The sequence below is a fragment of the Cornus florida genome, unplaced genomic scaffold (genome assembly GCF_030987335.1).
Source record: "Cornus florida cultivar Cherokee Brave unplaced genomic scaffold, ASM3098733v1 CherokeeBrave_3.0.0_Hap2_Chr07, whole genome shotgun sequence".
NCBI classification, from domain to species: domain Eukaryota; kingdom Viridiplantae; phylum Streptophyta; class Magnoliopsida; order Cornales; family Cornaceae; genus Cornus; species Cornus florida.
Genome location: NW_026775577.1, coordinates 10,988,011 through 11,005,138, shown reverse-complemented (window position 1 = coordinate 11,005,138; position 17,128 = coordinate 10,988,011). Strand labels below are relative to the sequence as shown.

Here is a 17,128-nt window from a genome sequence, read left to right as displayed (position 1 = left end):
AAAATATATATGAACTTTGTGTAAGAAGTTTTAATTGAGTGTATTTGGGTTATATATTTAGGATTAGTTTTGTCACATTATATATTAATTATAAAACAATGTGTTGTAAACATTTCAACTTTCAATATATTATTTCGTTCAATAATTTTTAAATTTTTTTTTATGTTGAAAATACATTGAAATATAAATACGTTAAAAACTGCTACAATACACTACAACAGTAGATCAGAGACTCCTGATTTTTGGTAGTGGTTCCAACTTACGCAATGGCTTCAAAATTATATTTGCATGATTTACTTGTCTCAAGTAGGGTATCTATTTTCTAGATATTATTAATTATAAAAAATAAATGTGTTATTTTTTAGTTGGGCTGATTGGGCCTTAGACATTGATCCTTGCTCACCAGAAAATGGATTAGCCCATAAAAGAATAGCCTAGGCCTGGCTATAACAAAAATCTAAGTCCAATAATGGCCTAGGCCGGCCCAGATCAGCCAGCAGACCTATAACCATTAGGCCGCCGCCCATTCGGGAACTGAGTGCTATCGAGTAAATGCTCCTCTGTTAAAATATTAAGGTGCAGAAAAATGAAGCACCCATCTCTATGAGAATTATTATTGTGGATTAAAACATACTATTGAATGCTATATATATTGACATAAAAAATAGAAAAATCCATTAGAAAAACAAATTTGGCTTTTGGGTAATGATCAGCTATTTTTTCTTTCTATTTTTTGATCTCTAAGTAAATATTGTAGTAATAAAATCCATGGTGATATACTTACAGGGGAAAAAAAAATCCAAGGTGATATATCATATTTATACCTTTTTAGCATAGTTAAATTAATGAAGCAGAAAGACTTGCTTCATTAATTTTTTTTTTCTTAGTCGATTATATATTTTCTATTACTTAATTATAGTTATCTAATATTTCTTGGTAACTAAATTGCTTAATTAGTTAAAAGAAGTGTTGAGCTTGACTGTCAATTAACTGAAATAACAAGATTTCAAATCACTTTCTTATTATAAAAATGTATATGCAAATTGTGTTATCAGTCAAATAAAAATAAAATAAAAACTATTGCAAATATATACATCTACATATTATCCATGGATGGAATTATGGAAGTGGATTTTGTTGTCAACAGTAAAACTGACACTGTGTGGTGGTTGAGAAGTGTAATACATTGTGAGATTGACTTAACAAACTCACCTATTAGTGGTTACTTTGCTTTAGTATATAATTCTAACAAAGTAACAAGTGCTAGAAAGTTGTCGAGATTGAGAACAGTTTGCTTTATACAAAATAACCCTAGAATTCAGATTTTTTTTTTTTTTTACCGATCTTTGTGTAGAGGTAGATCCCCTCATGTAATGACATTATTTTGGTGCACACGTACACGCTAACGAAAATGCGTGTTGTGACTTTTTGTGGGTCACTTTAAACTCTGGCATGAACGTTTTAGTGCACAGAATCCCTCCAAACAAGAAGGAATCGTGATTCTTTTTACCTGTTAACATTTTTGTCAGCGAGATAATGTTAATTTTTATTTTTAAAATATCTTAGATATGTTTCTTTCAAAGCCATCCAGAATGTGAGTTTTAAGAAAGAGAATGAGTGTGACATTTCACATTATCAAGAAAAGAAGTTAGTTACGAACAAAAGAAGATGTCTTCTACTTATGTAGATACATTTTAAAATCATAAATGTTTATATTTATGAGGAATATTCTCACTCAGGTAAACGGCTCAGAGATGTAGAGTTTCGATGGAAGGAAAGGTGAGGGATCGTCCATAATTGTAGATTTCTGGTCAAAGAAACATCTTTTTATCACTTGATCAAACGATCATGCTTCAATTATTTCCATTTCTCTCACAAATTTTGTCCCAAGAAAACAAATCATTCTTTTGGAGAAAAAAATTAAAAAACCCAAATCATTCTTTAACTTCGCTTGTTAGAAACCCAAGAACAATCATTCTTTAACTTTGTAATTGAAATATTTAAATATAGGGTGGTTGATTAGTGGACCATCTATTTAACTTAATCAAATCACATAATTCCCAATCAAGGCCTTAAAAGTTCATTTCTTTAAAGAAGCTTCTCCCTCTAACACCAATATATTATTGCAAAACCATGGTTGGTGCTTCCAATAATGATTTCACCCTCTTTTATGCTATTTTGTTCCTGTAAAATAATATATGTTTCAAGTGTCACTATACACATTGTCACTCCACTCTCTTCACCAACTGTGGACTAAACTTTGACCAAATTAACAGATACAAACATCACAGTTGATGATAAATATGATTAATCATAAAATCACAATAAGATAAAAAGTAAAAAAATATGTTATTGTCTCCTCGATCACCAAGGAAAAGATTAGGATAAGATCTCATCTAATTATATATATAATACTTTGGTTAATAAGAACACCACTTTTATTATTTCTATGTTAGTGTCACACTTTAATTTGATTTATTATTTCTAGCCGCGCGACATGCGATGCTGTTTTGCTAAGGGCTCTTGTGACCTTGTTTAACCGAAAGTTTATTTTATTTTATTTTATTTTTTCTTTTTCCCCATATCAGCAGTTTTGATTTGTATAAGATCACTGAAAAATCTACATTTGACAATATATAATGTTTAAAAAAATGTCTCTGTAGTGTCTGTAGGTAATATCAAAGATTTAGATAAGATTCCACATTACCTTGGGGGAGGACCACCATCTTATAAAAATGTGATGATATCACTCCATTCAAATTAAAGCCAGAAATTAGGGATGGTTGAAAATGAGAGATAGCAAACTAGTAAAGTCAGCAAAGATATTGGTTTAGTGAACTAGTCAATTATGTAGTTCTCTTATTTAGGGTGTCCGGAACTTCGCTACGACTAATTCCCAAGGACTCAAGAAAGTCGTCTCCCCATTTCAGGCCGAGTAAGTCGCAAAATATGGCCGCAGAAGCATAGTCTAAAGAAAATTATTTGGACCCAATAGGAGTCGGACGTCAAACCTAATGGTTCATGAAGCACCAGAGCCAAGTGACCTTGCCACTGAGCCAATCCCTTGGACTTTTCTAATAGTTTAAGTTTATAGTATAGATGGTGTTTAACACGAGAGCTTAAATATATATAAACATTAATATTATACCATTTTTAATAGCTTGAACTTCTAAGAAATTAACCTATGGCTTAAGGATCTATATATATATATTTTTTTGGTTCAAGCAAATCTATGCTCACTCACTATATACTTTTGCCTCCGCTAAAGCTCGAATGTTCCAAAGAAAAAAGAAAGAGCTTATACTATTTAAACTAGAGCCTATTGGTACATATGAAGTAAGGTTGGAAGCTTCATTATGCTTAGTATGGTATGGCTTTCTTCAATTAATAAGCATACACATGAGCTTCACTTTCCTACCTAAAGCCATGAATAAGAAGATACTGCCTAATGATGGTAAAACCAAATTAATGCTAGCCAATTTTAATAGGAAATTCATATTTCTACCATGAATATCATCTTTAGGGTACGGTAATCATAACTCCATCATAGATATGTTTTACCATATATTAAAATGCATGCTTTTATCATAAGCTACCTAAAAAGTTTTACATTATACTTTCTTATAATATTTTTTATTTCATTCACTTTCCTAACCCTTTGGTGGCTGTATGTATAATTAAGTGGATCTCTCCTATATGAAGCCAATTTTGATTTTCTGATATCTAGTCTTTTAGTCACTACCCATATAAGCTTCAAAAATATATATGGTATCTGTTATTGTGATTGTTATCACTTTTGCCATCTTTTCATCTTGTTAAATATATGGACTTATATATTAGAATATATGTTAACAATTATATGCATATATGGTTCAACTAACTAATCTACAAGAATTCTTGTTGATGCTAGATGGTATGATCTCACTTTTTCAAGAAAAAGATTTGAGTGTCGAGTCGTGAGGAATAATATTATGAATGTTAATACATTTACTTGAACTTTCGTAAAAAAAACATGCCAAATAACTGGGGAAAAGCACTTTAATTGTACATGCAAGTGACATTGAAAACATATTTGACCTAATTAATTCCACCAATTTAGGATCAGAACAAGAATCTTATTCTACCACCACAACCTTTAAAATGTCATGTCTCCCTTTTGAGTATACTCTTTATCTATTTATTCTGATATGATCCTTCCTCCCCCAATAGATCACAAAAATAAAATAAAGAATCAGTTATGCTCAGTGTAGATTTGAAACCGATAATTTCACCTCACCTTTTCTTTTCCTTTCTTTTCTTTTTCTCCCCTTATCATGGTTAATGACTAGTTATTAGTTTTTGTAGTGTTAACATATCAAATAAACTTTTATTTTTTATTTTTTTGGTATATCTATTGACTATATATATATATATAGTTAGCTTTTCTTTTTCTCCCCTTATCATGGTTAATGACTAGTTATTAGTTTTTGTAGTGTTAACATATCAAATAAACTTTTATTTTTTATTTTTTTTGGTATATCTATTGACTATATATATATATATATATAGTTAGCTACTTTAGATTCTCGAATAATTTACAAATTCTGGATGCAAACCATTCGAGAGTCCAAGTAAGTAACGGGATGATCATTCTTCTTTTAAAAAATTAAATTAAAAAAAAAAACTCATTCCCTTCCATTTAAACCCATAATATTGCAGAATTATACTCTCAACAGTGGCAAATTTATTACATTCAATACCTCATATATTTATATCAGCTAAAACATTGACATCATTGTCTACATGAGGCAGTTTAAACTGGCAAAGCATGAAATCATACATACATACATATAGTAGAAGGCCACAACAAAACATCATATTGAAATTCCTTTATATAAACTCACTTTCTTCCTCATGTGAACATTTTTTTTTTTTTTTTTTCTTCCACTCAGTTAAGTAGTATTTCACATGATGGAACATGCATTTGGGTTATCGTCACTGAAGAGATAGGTCATTCTCTCCTCAGGTGCATTCGGGGCAGGTACCGCCTGTGAAACATTGCGAACAAAGCCTGCAGGGGCCCTCTTGTCATAGACTTGAGGAACATAAGGATAGTAAACTAAGTTGTGTGGGATGTAAGGCCAGAATTCAGCTCTCTTTCCAGTACTCTTTACTTTCTTTAATACCTTGTTTGGCTCAACATAGCCACTAACTGTTACCCGGCTTTGTTTTCGATTAACCTCCACAGATTTCACACCTAAAAGCCAATGAGAGAGAGAGAGATTATGATAATATATATGAGATGATCAAAAGAAGTCCAGAAAGATCAAAAGTACATTTCAGTTATTAGTACGTTGAGGGTTAGAGATAAAGTTAGATTATACAATTCCAAAGAGAAATATATTCTAGTAACATATAAACAAAATAAAGTAGGGTTTGGGGTTCTTTGCTATCTATGTGATGGACTTTACGTATTAATTATCTTATCTGAGGTGTTTCCTTCAATTCCATGAGCATTTCTGACGTTCGTACATGTACAATTTGCTTAAATTTTGAGAATAAAAATAAAAAATAATTTTTTGCCAAGGCATAAGTTTTTCCTTTCCACTTAAAGCAACAAATCCTCAAAGCCCATTCATTAATTGACAAAATTAAATAAGCAGATAAAATCATACCAAAAGAGACCAAACCTAGACCTAAAAAAACCCATTTGATTAAATTTGACAAAGAAACAAATTTCAGTTCTCGACTTCTCACTGAACCTTTTCCTTTTTTCCTCCTTTCCTTTGCAGTAGTGCTAACCAAGGTTTTTATACACACACACTCACACACTTGTATATTCATCTTCCTGTGCACTGTTTCTCTTTATGTGCGGTTGTCATAACTGATAAAAACATTTTTAAGAAGTCTGATTCCTTATATTATGAATTTACAAAAAGTTCATCCGAATATATCCGGGAAAAAAAAATTGAGATTTAAATGCTGCTACTGCTAGCTATGGAGGAAAAAAATATATAAGTATGAAAGCTGTTGATAGAACTGTCACAATTACGGTTACTTTGGCAACTAACAATGTTGTTAACTAGTCTCTCCTCCCAAAAGGAGGTTGAGAGTTCGATCCTGCTAGGAGTAATATTGTGATTGTGTGTGTTTGGTTGAACTACGAAAACAAAAATACAAAAAAAAAAAAAATTAAAAAAATAAAAACTAACATTGTTGTTTGACTATAGAAGCAGTTGCTATATATATCCTCAACCAGAGAGATGAAAAAGAGCTTGAGAGAGAGAGAGAGAATCTAAAAGAACCTTTCATGGACTTAACAGAATTCTTCACTCTCCTTTCACAACCATCACAGTCCATTTTGACTTTAATCTCAACTGTCTGAAACAGAAAACATAACCCATCTCTCAGAAAGAAATATAAAGCAACTGAAGAAAGTAAAACCAGCAAAACACAAGTGTGTGTCTGTGTGTGTGTGTGTGTGTGAGAGAGAGAGAGAGAGAGAGAAAGAGTTCTACAAAGATTATACACACATGAAGCTAGTTGCCTGGAGCTAATGAGTACCTGCATTGGTTTGCGTTTGCCTCTTGTGGTGGTGACAGTACAAAAGTTAGAAAGATAATCAAGAGCACCCATTGCTTGTCTTTGGCCGAAAGCAAAGTACAAAGAGATAAATGGAAGAATTGGTATATATATAAGCTAGGTGGTTTGTGGGACTAAAGGAGATGTGTAAACAAGATGTCTATGGAATTTTTTTAACCAACAAAATGCCCCACAAACCATGATAATGTGCCTTGAAATCATGAGGGGGGCAACAATGCTTTTGGACTTCCCCCTTCATTTGTTTATTTTCTTAAGTTAATGGAAAAATGTTGTAAAAGTGCTTTTGTGTTTGCTTTCATTTTCGTTCAATGGGTGTGGCTTTGCTTTTCATTTATTTATCAATATATACCACAATAATGGCTTTGTAGCTTGATTCTATCTGAAGATTAAAGAGCTAACTGATCAGCGTAAGAGGCTTCTCCTGTCGTTTTAGAATTTGAAGAGGGTCAGATGTACGAAGCTTTACCTTCTTCTTCTTTTTTTAATTAACTCGGTGTGATCTCATAATTAATCATAACGGAACAACTTTACTATTACGCCAAGCCCTATCCTTCACCAAATTTCAGCAAATTGTTAGAGATTGAAAACCATCAAGATCTTGATATATAGTTGGTTTCTATTCCAACTAAAATTGTTTGCAAAATATTGGAGCAAATTTCTTAAATAATGAGCTAGCAGACCATGTTTCCCATATTTGAAATTAAGCTGGAAAAATATGCCCTCCAAACTTTTTTCAACACTTCAACTCCATACCTCAAATGATAACCATTGTTTATTTATTTTTTTATATATTGTTATTTCTTAAATTGTTGCACAATTCAAAATTTTGCATTGTTTTCTTCAATAATAATAATAATTATTATTATTATTATTTTGAGAGTTAACGCAAACACACACTCAGTACATATAACATGTACTTTATTATTTTGAACTCTCAACCTTTCTTTTAAGGAGGAAAGATTATACTATCCATAAATATCCGTGGTTATCTTCACTTTGGATTGAAGCAGGTGATTGTCTTCTTCAAGTTTCTTTGCAAACAATTTAAGTTTATTTAAAGTCACTAGAAATCAAAATTTACCGGAATTATGTGCCTTCTTCTTTGGACTCATATGTATTAGCTTCTTCAATATAGATTCCCCAACTATTCTTTTCTTTCCTCACAGCTTGTGAATGTCATTTGTTTTGAAGTAATTAATTATAGTCAAATGTTGTGTACAATACTTGAAAATTAGCTTAGTGTTGGAATTGTTGTTTTTCTTATACTTGGTTTGTATTGGTGAACATTACAATTTGTTTTAAAATAATCTCTTAAACATACCAAAGGTGCATTTGGATGCATTTCTAGTATGAATTTGTGTCAATTTCTCCATCATCAACTTCTTCTCAAATCTCAATTTACTCTAGGGTTAATTGCATAAAACTTTCTTCAGACAAAACTCCGTGAAATTACCCAAACTAAAATGGAAGAAAATATTCAACATGCTCAATTCACAAAAAGTCGTCCGACTTGCATAAAGAAACTACAATTTCTTTTTTATCATTTTTTCATTAGCAAGAAATACATTCCCACTAAACCATCCACCTTTTCCTTTGGAAGAGGAGAAAATACTAGTGAATTACATTTTCTATAATTGCCGGAACTTGTAAAGTGCAAGGAAATTTTTATTTTTTTATTTTTTTTTATTTCTTTGCAAATAAGCCTCTCCTTTACCATGTTATATTCTCTTTTCATTTTCAATTCTCTCTTCATTTTATCATGACATGTAGAAAGAGAGAGTAATAAACCAGGTGTACTAATATATAGAGGTCTCCTGTATATATCCCTAATGATCCAATGATTTCTTTGCCATCCATCTAGCTGCTTCTCTCTCTCAATCATGTCAAATTAAAGAAAAGCTTTCTTGCATATATAACTAATAATACACCACAAAAATGAACATTTTGAAAATTTACTGCATACGAGCAATCAGAAAAGCTTCTGCCGTATAAAGAAAATAAATATAAACTAAACTGCCATATAAGCATTGCCAAAATTTTCACTTCTGATCTCTCAAGTGTGGCTCATCAGAATACAGTTCTAATCCCTCAAATAAAGATGCAATGGGCTGTGGAATTAGCTGACCATATCAAACTCCATGCCTTCAAACCAGAGCAAATTCAGAATCCTCTCTCCCAGCCAAAGCTTTCCTTCTCTTCAAAGTATAACTATAAGGAGAAACCAGATAAATGTGTCATACATCAAATCTGCTTAATATACAAAATTAAAAAAAAATAATAATAATAATAATAATACAGTAAAGTAAACAAAATTTAAGGATATCCGATAAGTTACAATGTCAAGATGCTACCAGACTACCACTATACGTTTTCTTGCCCCGTGCCATATACATGCTATTAGTACTCTTGAATCTCGACACTAAGAAACACAATACGCCAACAATGTACGATAGTTGATAGATCACATCATTTGGTCACAAGAATTCGTAAATCTCGATATAATCATCCTTAAGTGTTGGCTAAAAGAAAGTTCTGTGTTTCATAAGCCATTTCCAAGAATTGTTTATAAGATGAGTTGTCCCATCAAGGGCAACATTCCTCTTTTACTTTTGTTCCAGCTACTGGACCAGCCTTGCATGAGTACAACTCTTTTTAGTTTCAACATAGAACAAAGTTGCATCAGCTTTTAAGTCATTTTAACAATGTTTTAAGTGTAGACCAGCCTTGCATAAAAACCAAACTTTTTATTGCCATTTCAGACTGGAAGCTTCTCTTTCGTACTGTAATGAACTGTCATCCCCTATAGTTTTTTGTTTAAGAATTTCATGTCTCCCATTGAAACTTTTAAGATTTCAAAAGTTTGTTCTAAAAAATCTTTCACAAATTTGTGAACCAAATAATATATTCTTTTACTCTAAGAGTATGGCACAATAGGACCACCAAGCCTTTGCTTAAGTGGTATATCCTCTTAAGGTTCAAGTCCCCTTGTGGGACAATAATGTGTGTGTGTTATTAACTTATAGCCAACAAAGAAGAGAGGGAAAATATATAATATATATGGAACAACGGGAGAACAAATTTTTTTTTAAAATTAATGCCAAAATAACCCCTCTTTAAACAAACTAAGGAAAATATTCACAATTAAGATTAATATATAGAAAATCCTTTTAAAATTAATGAGAGAGAGAAAGAAAGAGAGAACATATTGAATATTCTCAACCTACATCTTACTTTGCCGTCTAAACAAAATGCCTCCTTCATTGTAACTTCTTCAGCTTTTGACCTCGCAAACCATTCCAAAATGAAGCTGCACTTACCACTTTCTTACCAGGAAGCTGAACTTCCAGTACCTGAAATATCATCATAGAGCCAACATCAATAACAGTAACAAAGGGCATGCATTACGTCTTAACGTGTGACCATAACGAAGTGTGTGCCTGTTAAATGCATTTTAGTGCAAAACATATCTCTAGCCTGAATTCGTTTGGCTAGGACCAACACCTAAGAAAAAATAAACTCTTGACCCGCCCCTCCTTTTTAGATGTCATATCAGTATTTCATCGCTGTACAACAGCTTTGGCACAATTTGAGAATAGCGCTTAGGAAACAATAGAGAAAGGGACATATTTTGCTCATCATCTTGACTATTAAATGAATAGGCCCCAACTTAAAACATGCTTTAAAACAACTTCTTTTTCCTTACGACCATGTGCCTTTACAGAGCTTGACACTAAAGTAAAGGCACCCAAGCACACACACGAGCTCATAATCACCCCATAAAGCATTTCTTTTGGGTTTGAAAAATAATGGGGAAAAAATAAGGAAAAGCATCAACCATCAAAACTCAATTTTTATCATGCCATTAATACAGCCATAGGAATATCTTAAAATATATATATATATAGCATAAAACCTTAGAATGATTGCTCACCTCGAGCGTTGTGCACCCACCACATGGGAATACCAATGCACCTTTAACAAAATCCACAACATCTACTTCATTACGCTGAATATTTTCAGTGCTGCAAACTCTTGTAGTGATAATCTTAAGCTCTAGAATACTCCGTTGACCACTTTTGTTGTCAATAGCTTCAACTCTAGCACGGGTACCAGGCCACCCTGCAAATGCCCGAACCTAAAAGGTTGTGTGTCATTTCTACATAGTCAGATCAAGGGAAAAAGTAAGACTGTACCTTATTATGTAGGACTAAAGCTTCTTGATCAAAGGATAGCCACGACTCCTCAGGACTAATCTGCATAAAGGAAGCAATCTTAAAATTCAATAGTCTATATACAGATCCCTGACCCTAAATATAGAAAGTTGGCAAACTTAATTTATTGCAGCAAGCCAACAGAAGTACATATGATTCAAAAACAAACTTGAATAAAAGTTATTTCCATCTTTCTTAAATACCATATGTTGTCATCTGTCGCATAAACATTCATCCCCTATATCTGATATCTAGGAAGTACTCAAACAAGAAAAGGGAAGCAAAGGGCACGATGGAGGCAGACAGAGAATGAACCAGTCTAGAATTTTTAAGTTTAGAGCTCGTTCAGGAAGCACAGGTCTGAAAATGCAGAAATCTGAATATGCCAAAACGATGCAACATCAGTACGCCGATGCTCACACTCACAATAACATTAGTCTTTTTCCGACCATTTATTGAGCAAGCAGCCTAAGTGACAATGCAAAAATGAAGTACAAAGCTGACACTCATTAACCAAACAGTAACCCTTTCTACAGGACTGCCAGCAGCCTTTTAGCCGTTACCAGAATCAGTTTCAGGAAATCATTGTTTCAATTTTAAAATTTGAAATGCTTAATGCATGCATGAATAGTAATATAAAAAAGCAAACTTACTTGTAAACATTATATCACATATCAACTTGACCTAGAATTTTTGCAGGCTCTGTTAATATTATAGTTTAAAAAGGGTTACCTTTGGAGCCAAAGTAGCTTTAGAGTCATCTTGGGCTTGTGCTTTTGCCCTTGCTGATCCATCAAATATAGAGGGAAGCTCATGTATCAGAAGTTTAGATCCTACATTTATAGAATAAAATAAAATAAAATGGATCAGTTATATATAGTCATCTTAGGCTTGTGATTTCACCATTGCCAATCTGTCATATCCAGAGGGAAGCTCATGGTCACCAATCAAAATTTTATTTCCAACGTATAATAAGAGTGGATCGGTTGTCAACATGGATATTTAGATATTGCAAAAAGTCCTTGCCTTGTCATGTCTCATTTTTTAAAAATTCATCCGTGTCAACATATCTATTCTAAATCAACTGTCACAGTTCTACATTCGTGCTAACATAGCATGATGAAATTATTTCCATAATACATACTTAAAGTTTATTAACTAGCAAACAACAAAAACTCCATATTACAGAGCAACTTAAAAATAAAAAGAGGCAAAAATATGTCATATATTAGAGATGTATAGAAGTATAAAGTGAAACATTTATAAACTACAAGGATGTTTAAGATACAGATATTAAAAACAACATAGAGAATGGAATTCAATAGCCTACCCTCAGAAAACAGCAATGCAAGTAATTCCGGTGCCTGCAGGCAGCTCACCAAAAAAAAAAAAAAATCTTAGAATGTAGTAAATGCTAGTCAAAAGCAATAGAAAGATGTAATGATTAATTTAAGTTTAACTATTAGACCAGATGTTGTGTGCTTAAGAGAAACTTGCAGGTCAAGATGAAGCTAACTACTGCTGTCGAGAGATAAGTCAATGGAGACAAAAATTACTAATTGCAGTTTTATTTATCCACGTCTATGCTATACAGACTATTCTAAATGCTTGAAGAAATGTAAGATTGTACATAAAACTCTTTTATTATGTTCATTTTGTCACGAAACACCATTTCATCCTATGAAATAAAAGAAAATAACAATAAATATGAATATTTAGCCATATTCCTGAGTTCATAGGTCCGAGGATTTGATAAGTCAGACATTTAAACACAAATCCACACTCAACACATAATTGAGCTCTTGTAACATATATCGGCATTATTGTTAATTTATGAGATAAAATGTGATGGACTTGACTCTCGGAACCATCTACTACAAAAAATTTGTCCCATATGCAACTTATCATCTACTGATCAAAAAAACACCCGAATACTTGTCATATATCAAATGGAGACTGACATGAAAATGGACTAACTGAATTTCATCGTTCTCCTTCTATAACCTTCAGATAAAACTAATGACTCTAAATAATGTCATGCATACCTTAATCTGATCATCAACTTCCATTCTTTCACAGGCAATGATAGGTCCAGCATCCAGCGGGCGTACGGTGAATGCTAACGATACTCCTGTTTCTTTTACACCATCCTAGCATATAAATATATGATATTGTGGGTAGAACTCACAAAGGATACAATAGTATAGATAAGCATTCCAAATAACTAATATCAAAATTTCAATGGAATTAAGAACCTGCAAAGCTCTTTGAACAGGAGCAGCACCACGGTATAGAGGCAGCAGGCTTGGGTGTATATTGACTGTCCCTGGAAGATTACATTTGAACATGAGATACCGTAATAACAGGTTTCAAGTTTAGATGGTGGAAAAATCATATCAGACAAAAGAGAAGAACTCCATCCCCCAATGATCAAATCCATCTCTCCTCAACAGATATATACTGTTGGAATGGTGATGTGTTTGAGAGAGAGAGCACATATTGACTTTACATATAAAGTCCTTTCTGACAATGTCTTTGAATCAACTGGAAGCATGTTGAAATTAATGACACCTTCTGAAGTTATATTAAAATGCAAAGGCGTAAAGTAATTCCTAAAATAATGATTGGTAAATTCTCTCAACACATAAGTATGGTCGTAATGACTGTTCACACTATTCCAATAACAGGAAAGATGTATTCTACGTCATTATAACAAGACAAACTATATGATATCACAATCTTCAGTTTACGAGATTACTCCTAGCTTCAGTTCTGAGTTCTTGTAATATTAAAGGTTACAAATTTGTTACTGCTTACATGGGTAGACATTAGCAAGAAATGGAACTTGTCCAATAACTAAAGAATTTACAAATATTAACAAAATACATCAAGGTTTTGCTAATAAGTAGTTGATGCCTATACAACAAGAAGAAAAGTTGCGAACAACAACACATACAGAACAAGCTTTTATAAAAGTTGAAGCATAAGATGCATGAGAATACGTGTAGAAAGTGATTAGGTCAGATTCAAAAGTTAAAGATATTTCACAAGTTTTAGGTTATCAGGGCATGAACGTTAAGCAAATTTTCAAATGTTGTACCTAAATGTGAAGTAAAAATCATCAAAAAAAAAAAAAAAAGATTTGTGATCGCACTTTGTTAAGACAATGGTCTAAATCTCAAATTTATAGATTCTAACAGTCAATGAGTTAACGTATGTAAAAAATACTAATAATAAAATAAAAAAAACTAGCTCAATCGGCGAGACTATAAAGGTTACAGAATAACACAAAATATCAACTTTGATTTTGTTACAGAAATTGCATTGTAAATTTAAGTTTCAACTAACCCAGTGGCGGAATATTGAGAAACTTGCTTGGTAATATATTCCCATAAGCTGCTGTAATGCAAAGTTCTGGCTGCAAAGTTCTTAAACTGGACAAGAATGTTTCCTGCATAACCGTAGAATGAGAAATGAGCTTCCCAGAATATGTCAAGTACTTCAATGACATTGATATAAACAAATTACTGAACAGCCAAGGAAACATTGTTAGAATATCTAAATGCACGGCAGTGCATGGAAAACTCCCACAGAGAAGACTTGATTTGGAATGAGAAACAAGTGAGAGAAACCTTCGAGTCAAATGAAAAAGACTTATCAACCATAAGTACAATTACAAGTTTAAAGTCGAACACGAAATTTTGGTGTGCATGGATAATGATAACAAATAATACCCAGAAAACGTACCTACCTCACCAGCTCGCTCAGGCGTAAAAATCAAATCGGCAGGGAAGCTTCTATCAAGAGCATGCTGTGCAACTGGAGAAGGCATCACTTTTCTTCCCCTATCTCTTCCAGAAGGCGGCTGAGTAACAATTGCTGCGACCTAGACAGTATCAAATCATCAATAAAATGAGCAACCAGATAGAATCCACAATAATAATCCTTAAAACATCTTTCGCTCTGCAAAACATTACTTATATCGAGTCTATTGTGCCAAAAGGAGGAGGACCATAACTTAAAAGCCAGGTTATATTAGAAACTATGTAAAATTAAGCTCAAATCAAATGTAAGTTCATATGCAAATTTCAGGAACTTGATAAAAAATTTCAGCGGGGCTTGAATAAATACAAGTCAACATCGAGTTCTAATACAGTGCCATCATGATGAAGAAAGAACTGATCAACGAAACCATAATTTCCAGTTGAAGAATCATGTATACTACTGTAAATGATAAGATTTAACCATTAGATTTAATCTCCTTTCCCAAAATAATCATAAAATATAATTTAATTAAAATTGAAATATAAAGTAAAAAGTTTGAGCTGATTTGAAGTACCCAGAGTCTGCAACCGGGAATCAATATCATGATTTTAAGTAAAAGCTAAAGACTTTGTGGGTGAAATTGGAATGCGGATCAAGTCCTTTTCGAAAAGGCATCAAAATCTTCCAAAATAAACATGAAATCAGGATTCTATAATAAAAACAAAATCTATAAGACCAATAATCAAAATTACAATGGCAGACTCAATTGAAGTAATATTATTGACTAAAATGGGTAGAGAAACAGAAAATATAAACATCAAATAAAAACCCATCAAAATCTTCCAAAATAAACATAAAATCAAAAGTTTAAAAACACCCAACAAAAACAAAATCTGTAAGACCCATAACCAAAATTACAAAGGCAGAGCCAAATTGAAGTACTATTGTGGACTAATGTATATAGAGATAAAGAAAATATAAACATTTGAGTTCATAAATTGTATCATTTAGTACCTCAAATAAAGAGCCCGGAGATGAAGATGCATTGAAAAGAGCATCAAGAACAGATGCAGATACCTGAATAACAGTCATTGCACTAAAAAATTATATGCATACAACATATATAGATATATATATAGAGAGAGAGGAGAGAGAGATGTACTTGAGGGGAACCCAAGAAGACGAGTTGCTTTTTCTTAGAGGAAGGGTTGAGAGCAGAAGAAGAAAAGGTTGCATTGAAACAGCAAAAGCGTCGAAGCATCAGTGAAGACGATTGCATTCCTTCTTCTTCAACACAACGGCTATGGGTTCGTGCTTAGGATTAGGCTATCACTCTCTCCAGATTTGATGTTCATCCGTTCAAGAGTAGGTAACAAAGGATTCGGTTCTAGTAAATTATACGTAATAAATTACTTTGATGTCTGCAAATCACATTTTGCCACGTTGTCAATAGATATACACCCCTATGTGTTATTCCTTTTTTTTTTTTTTTTTTTTTTTTTTTTTTCTATAGCTAACTTTTTTATAAAAAAAAATGAAAAAGAAAAAGAAAATATTCATATTTCAATCTGCAATTGTCACTTTGAAGAAGAAAAAAAAAAAAACTTAAATATCACTTGTGATGATGCAAGATTATGTTACGACTCATAACGACGCAGTCACCTGCAGAGAAGAAAAAGCATCGTCGAAAAGGCACCGGTACGGCACCGACTCAAGAGCCTCCGACGGTCAAGTTAGTACAAGACCAGAAAGATCAATGGACTCTCTTAGGGATATTGTTTGCGTACATTTTGAATTGGCTAGTTACCCTTTTAATAGAATAGATTATAGTATTTGATAAGGGAATTAATCTCCTTATTCTAGTACAATACGGATCTTAAGAACTTATCCTTATTCATATCGCTACGTAACTGTAGCTTACTAGACTTCTTGGCTTTCGTGTCTGTTAGAACTTGTGTATTCGTGTTGGATTGTAGAGACCTTATCATCAGTTGGCCCCCATTCTCATATTTAGATCTCAAACTAAGAGAATGTAAGGTGTTTGATTCCCTGGAAGATTAGTAGAAAATATATATATATATATATTTCATTTTATATATTTATATTATTGGGGCCTTCATGGCAAATGGAGGGAACTTCTCCGTCAAAGATAGCAATGGTCCATTTGTCATAAAGGTGCAAGAAACCTCCTTCTCAAAAAGGTGCAAGAGATCCCTTGTCATAAAGGTACAAGGGACCCTTTGCCAAAAAGGTGCAAGGGATCCCTTGTCATAAAGGTGCAAGGGACCCCTTGTCATAAAGGTGCAAGGGACTCCCTTGTCAAAAAGGTGCAAGGGACCTGTGCAAGGGACTTCCTTGTCAAAAAGGTGTAAGGGATCCCCTTGTCCTAAAGGTGCAAGGGACTCCCTTGTCAAAAAGGTGCAAGGGATTCCCTTGTCAAAAAGGTGTAAGGGATCCCTTTGTCATAAAGGTACAAGGGACCCTTTGCCAAAAAGGTGCAAGGGACCCCCTTGTCATAAAGGTGCAAGGGATTCCCTTGTCAAAAAGGTGCAAAGGGTTCCCTTGTCAAA

The 17,128-nt window shown here is 33.0% G+C and overlaps 2 protein-coding genes across 4 annotated transcripts; both read right to left on the bottom strand.

Moving 5' to 3' along the window:
- Positions 1-4,722: 4,722 nt before the first annotated feature.
- Positions 4,723-6,662, bottom strand: LOC132316498 (heavy metal-associated isoprenylated plant protein 21-like). Of its 2 annotated transcripts, none has more exons than XM_059814971.1 (3): positions 6,544-6,662; positions 6,285-6,360; positions 4,723-5,236 (listed from the first exon to the last, which is right to left on the bottom strand). In XM_059814971.1, exons 1-3 carry the CDS (start codon positions 6,613-6,615, stop codon positions 4,944-4,946), a joined length of 441 nt encoding a protein of 146 aa, XP_059670954.1. In that variant the 5' UTR covers positions 6,616-6,662; the 3' UTR covers positions 4,723-4,943. The 2 variants fall into 2 exon arrangements, with proteins under 2 accessions (XP_059670954.1, XP_059670955.1); XM_059814972.1 differs by having other exon boundaries at positions 6,513-6,617.
- A 1,808-nt stretch (positions 6,663-8,470) lies between these two features.
- Positions 8,471-15,944, bottom strand: LOC132316495 (uncharacterized). 2 transcript variants are annotated; one of them, XM_059814967.1, is made up of 12 exons: positions 15,721-15,944; positions 15,573-15,635; positions 14,545-14,679; positions 14,142-14,244; positions 13,049-13,119; positions 12,839-12,943; positions 12,124-12,157; positions 11,526-11,626; positions 10,776-10,835; positions 10,514-10,717; positions 9,807-9,932; positions 8,471-8,790 (listed from the first exon to the last, which is right to left on the bottom strand). In XM_059814967.1, exons 1-11 carry the CDS (start codon positions 15,835-15,837, stop codon positions 9,840-9,842), a joined length of 1,086 nt encoding a protein of 361 aa, XP_059670950.1. In that variant the 5' UTR covers positions 15,838-15,944; the 3' UTR covers positions 8,471-8,790; positions 9,807-9,839. The 2 variants fall into 2 exon arrangements, with proteins under 2 accessions (XP_059670950.1, XP_059670951.1); XM_059814968.1 differs by having other exon boundaries at positions 9,814-9,932.
- Between the last annotated feature and the right edge of the window lie 1,184 nt (positions 15,945-17,128).

What these genes read in the sequence shown, in the direction of transcription:
- LOC132316498 (XM_059814971.1), bottom strand. Translation starts at nt 6,615, where the DNA reads ATGGGTGCTCTTGATTATCTTTCTAACTTTTGTACTGTCACCACCACA. An exon ending in GCAAACGCAAACCAATGCAG is followed by an intron (nt 6,361 to 6,543) that starts GTACTCATTAGC and finishes TTTCTGTTTCAG; the next exon opens with ACAGTTGAGATTAAAGTCAA. An exon ending in TTCTGTTAAGTCCATGAAAG is followed by an intron (nt 5,237 to 6,284) that starts GTTCTTTTAGAT and finishes ATTGGCTTTTAG; the next exon opens with GTGTGAAATCTGTGGAGGTT.
- LOC132316495 (XM_059814967.1), bottom strand. Translation starts at nt 15,837, where the DNA reads ATGCAATCGTCTTCACTGATGCTTCGACGCTTTTGCTGTTTCAATGCA. An exon ending in TCTCAATATTCCGCCACTGG is followed by an intron (nt 13,120 to 14,141) that starts GTTAGTTGAAAC and finishes GTAATCTTCCAG; the next exon opens with GGACAGTCAATATACACCCA. An exon ending in CTGTTCAAAGAGCTTTGCAG is followed by an intron (nt 12,944 to 13,048) that starts GTTCTTAATTCC and finishes TTTATATGCTAG; the next exon opens with GATGGTGTAAAAGAAACAGG.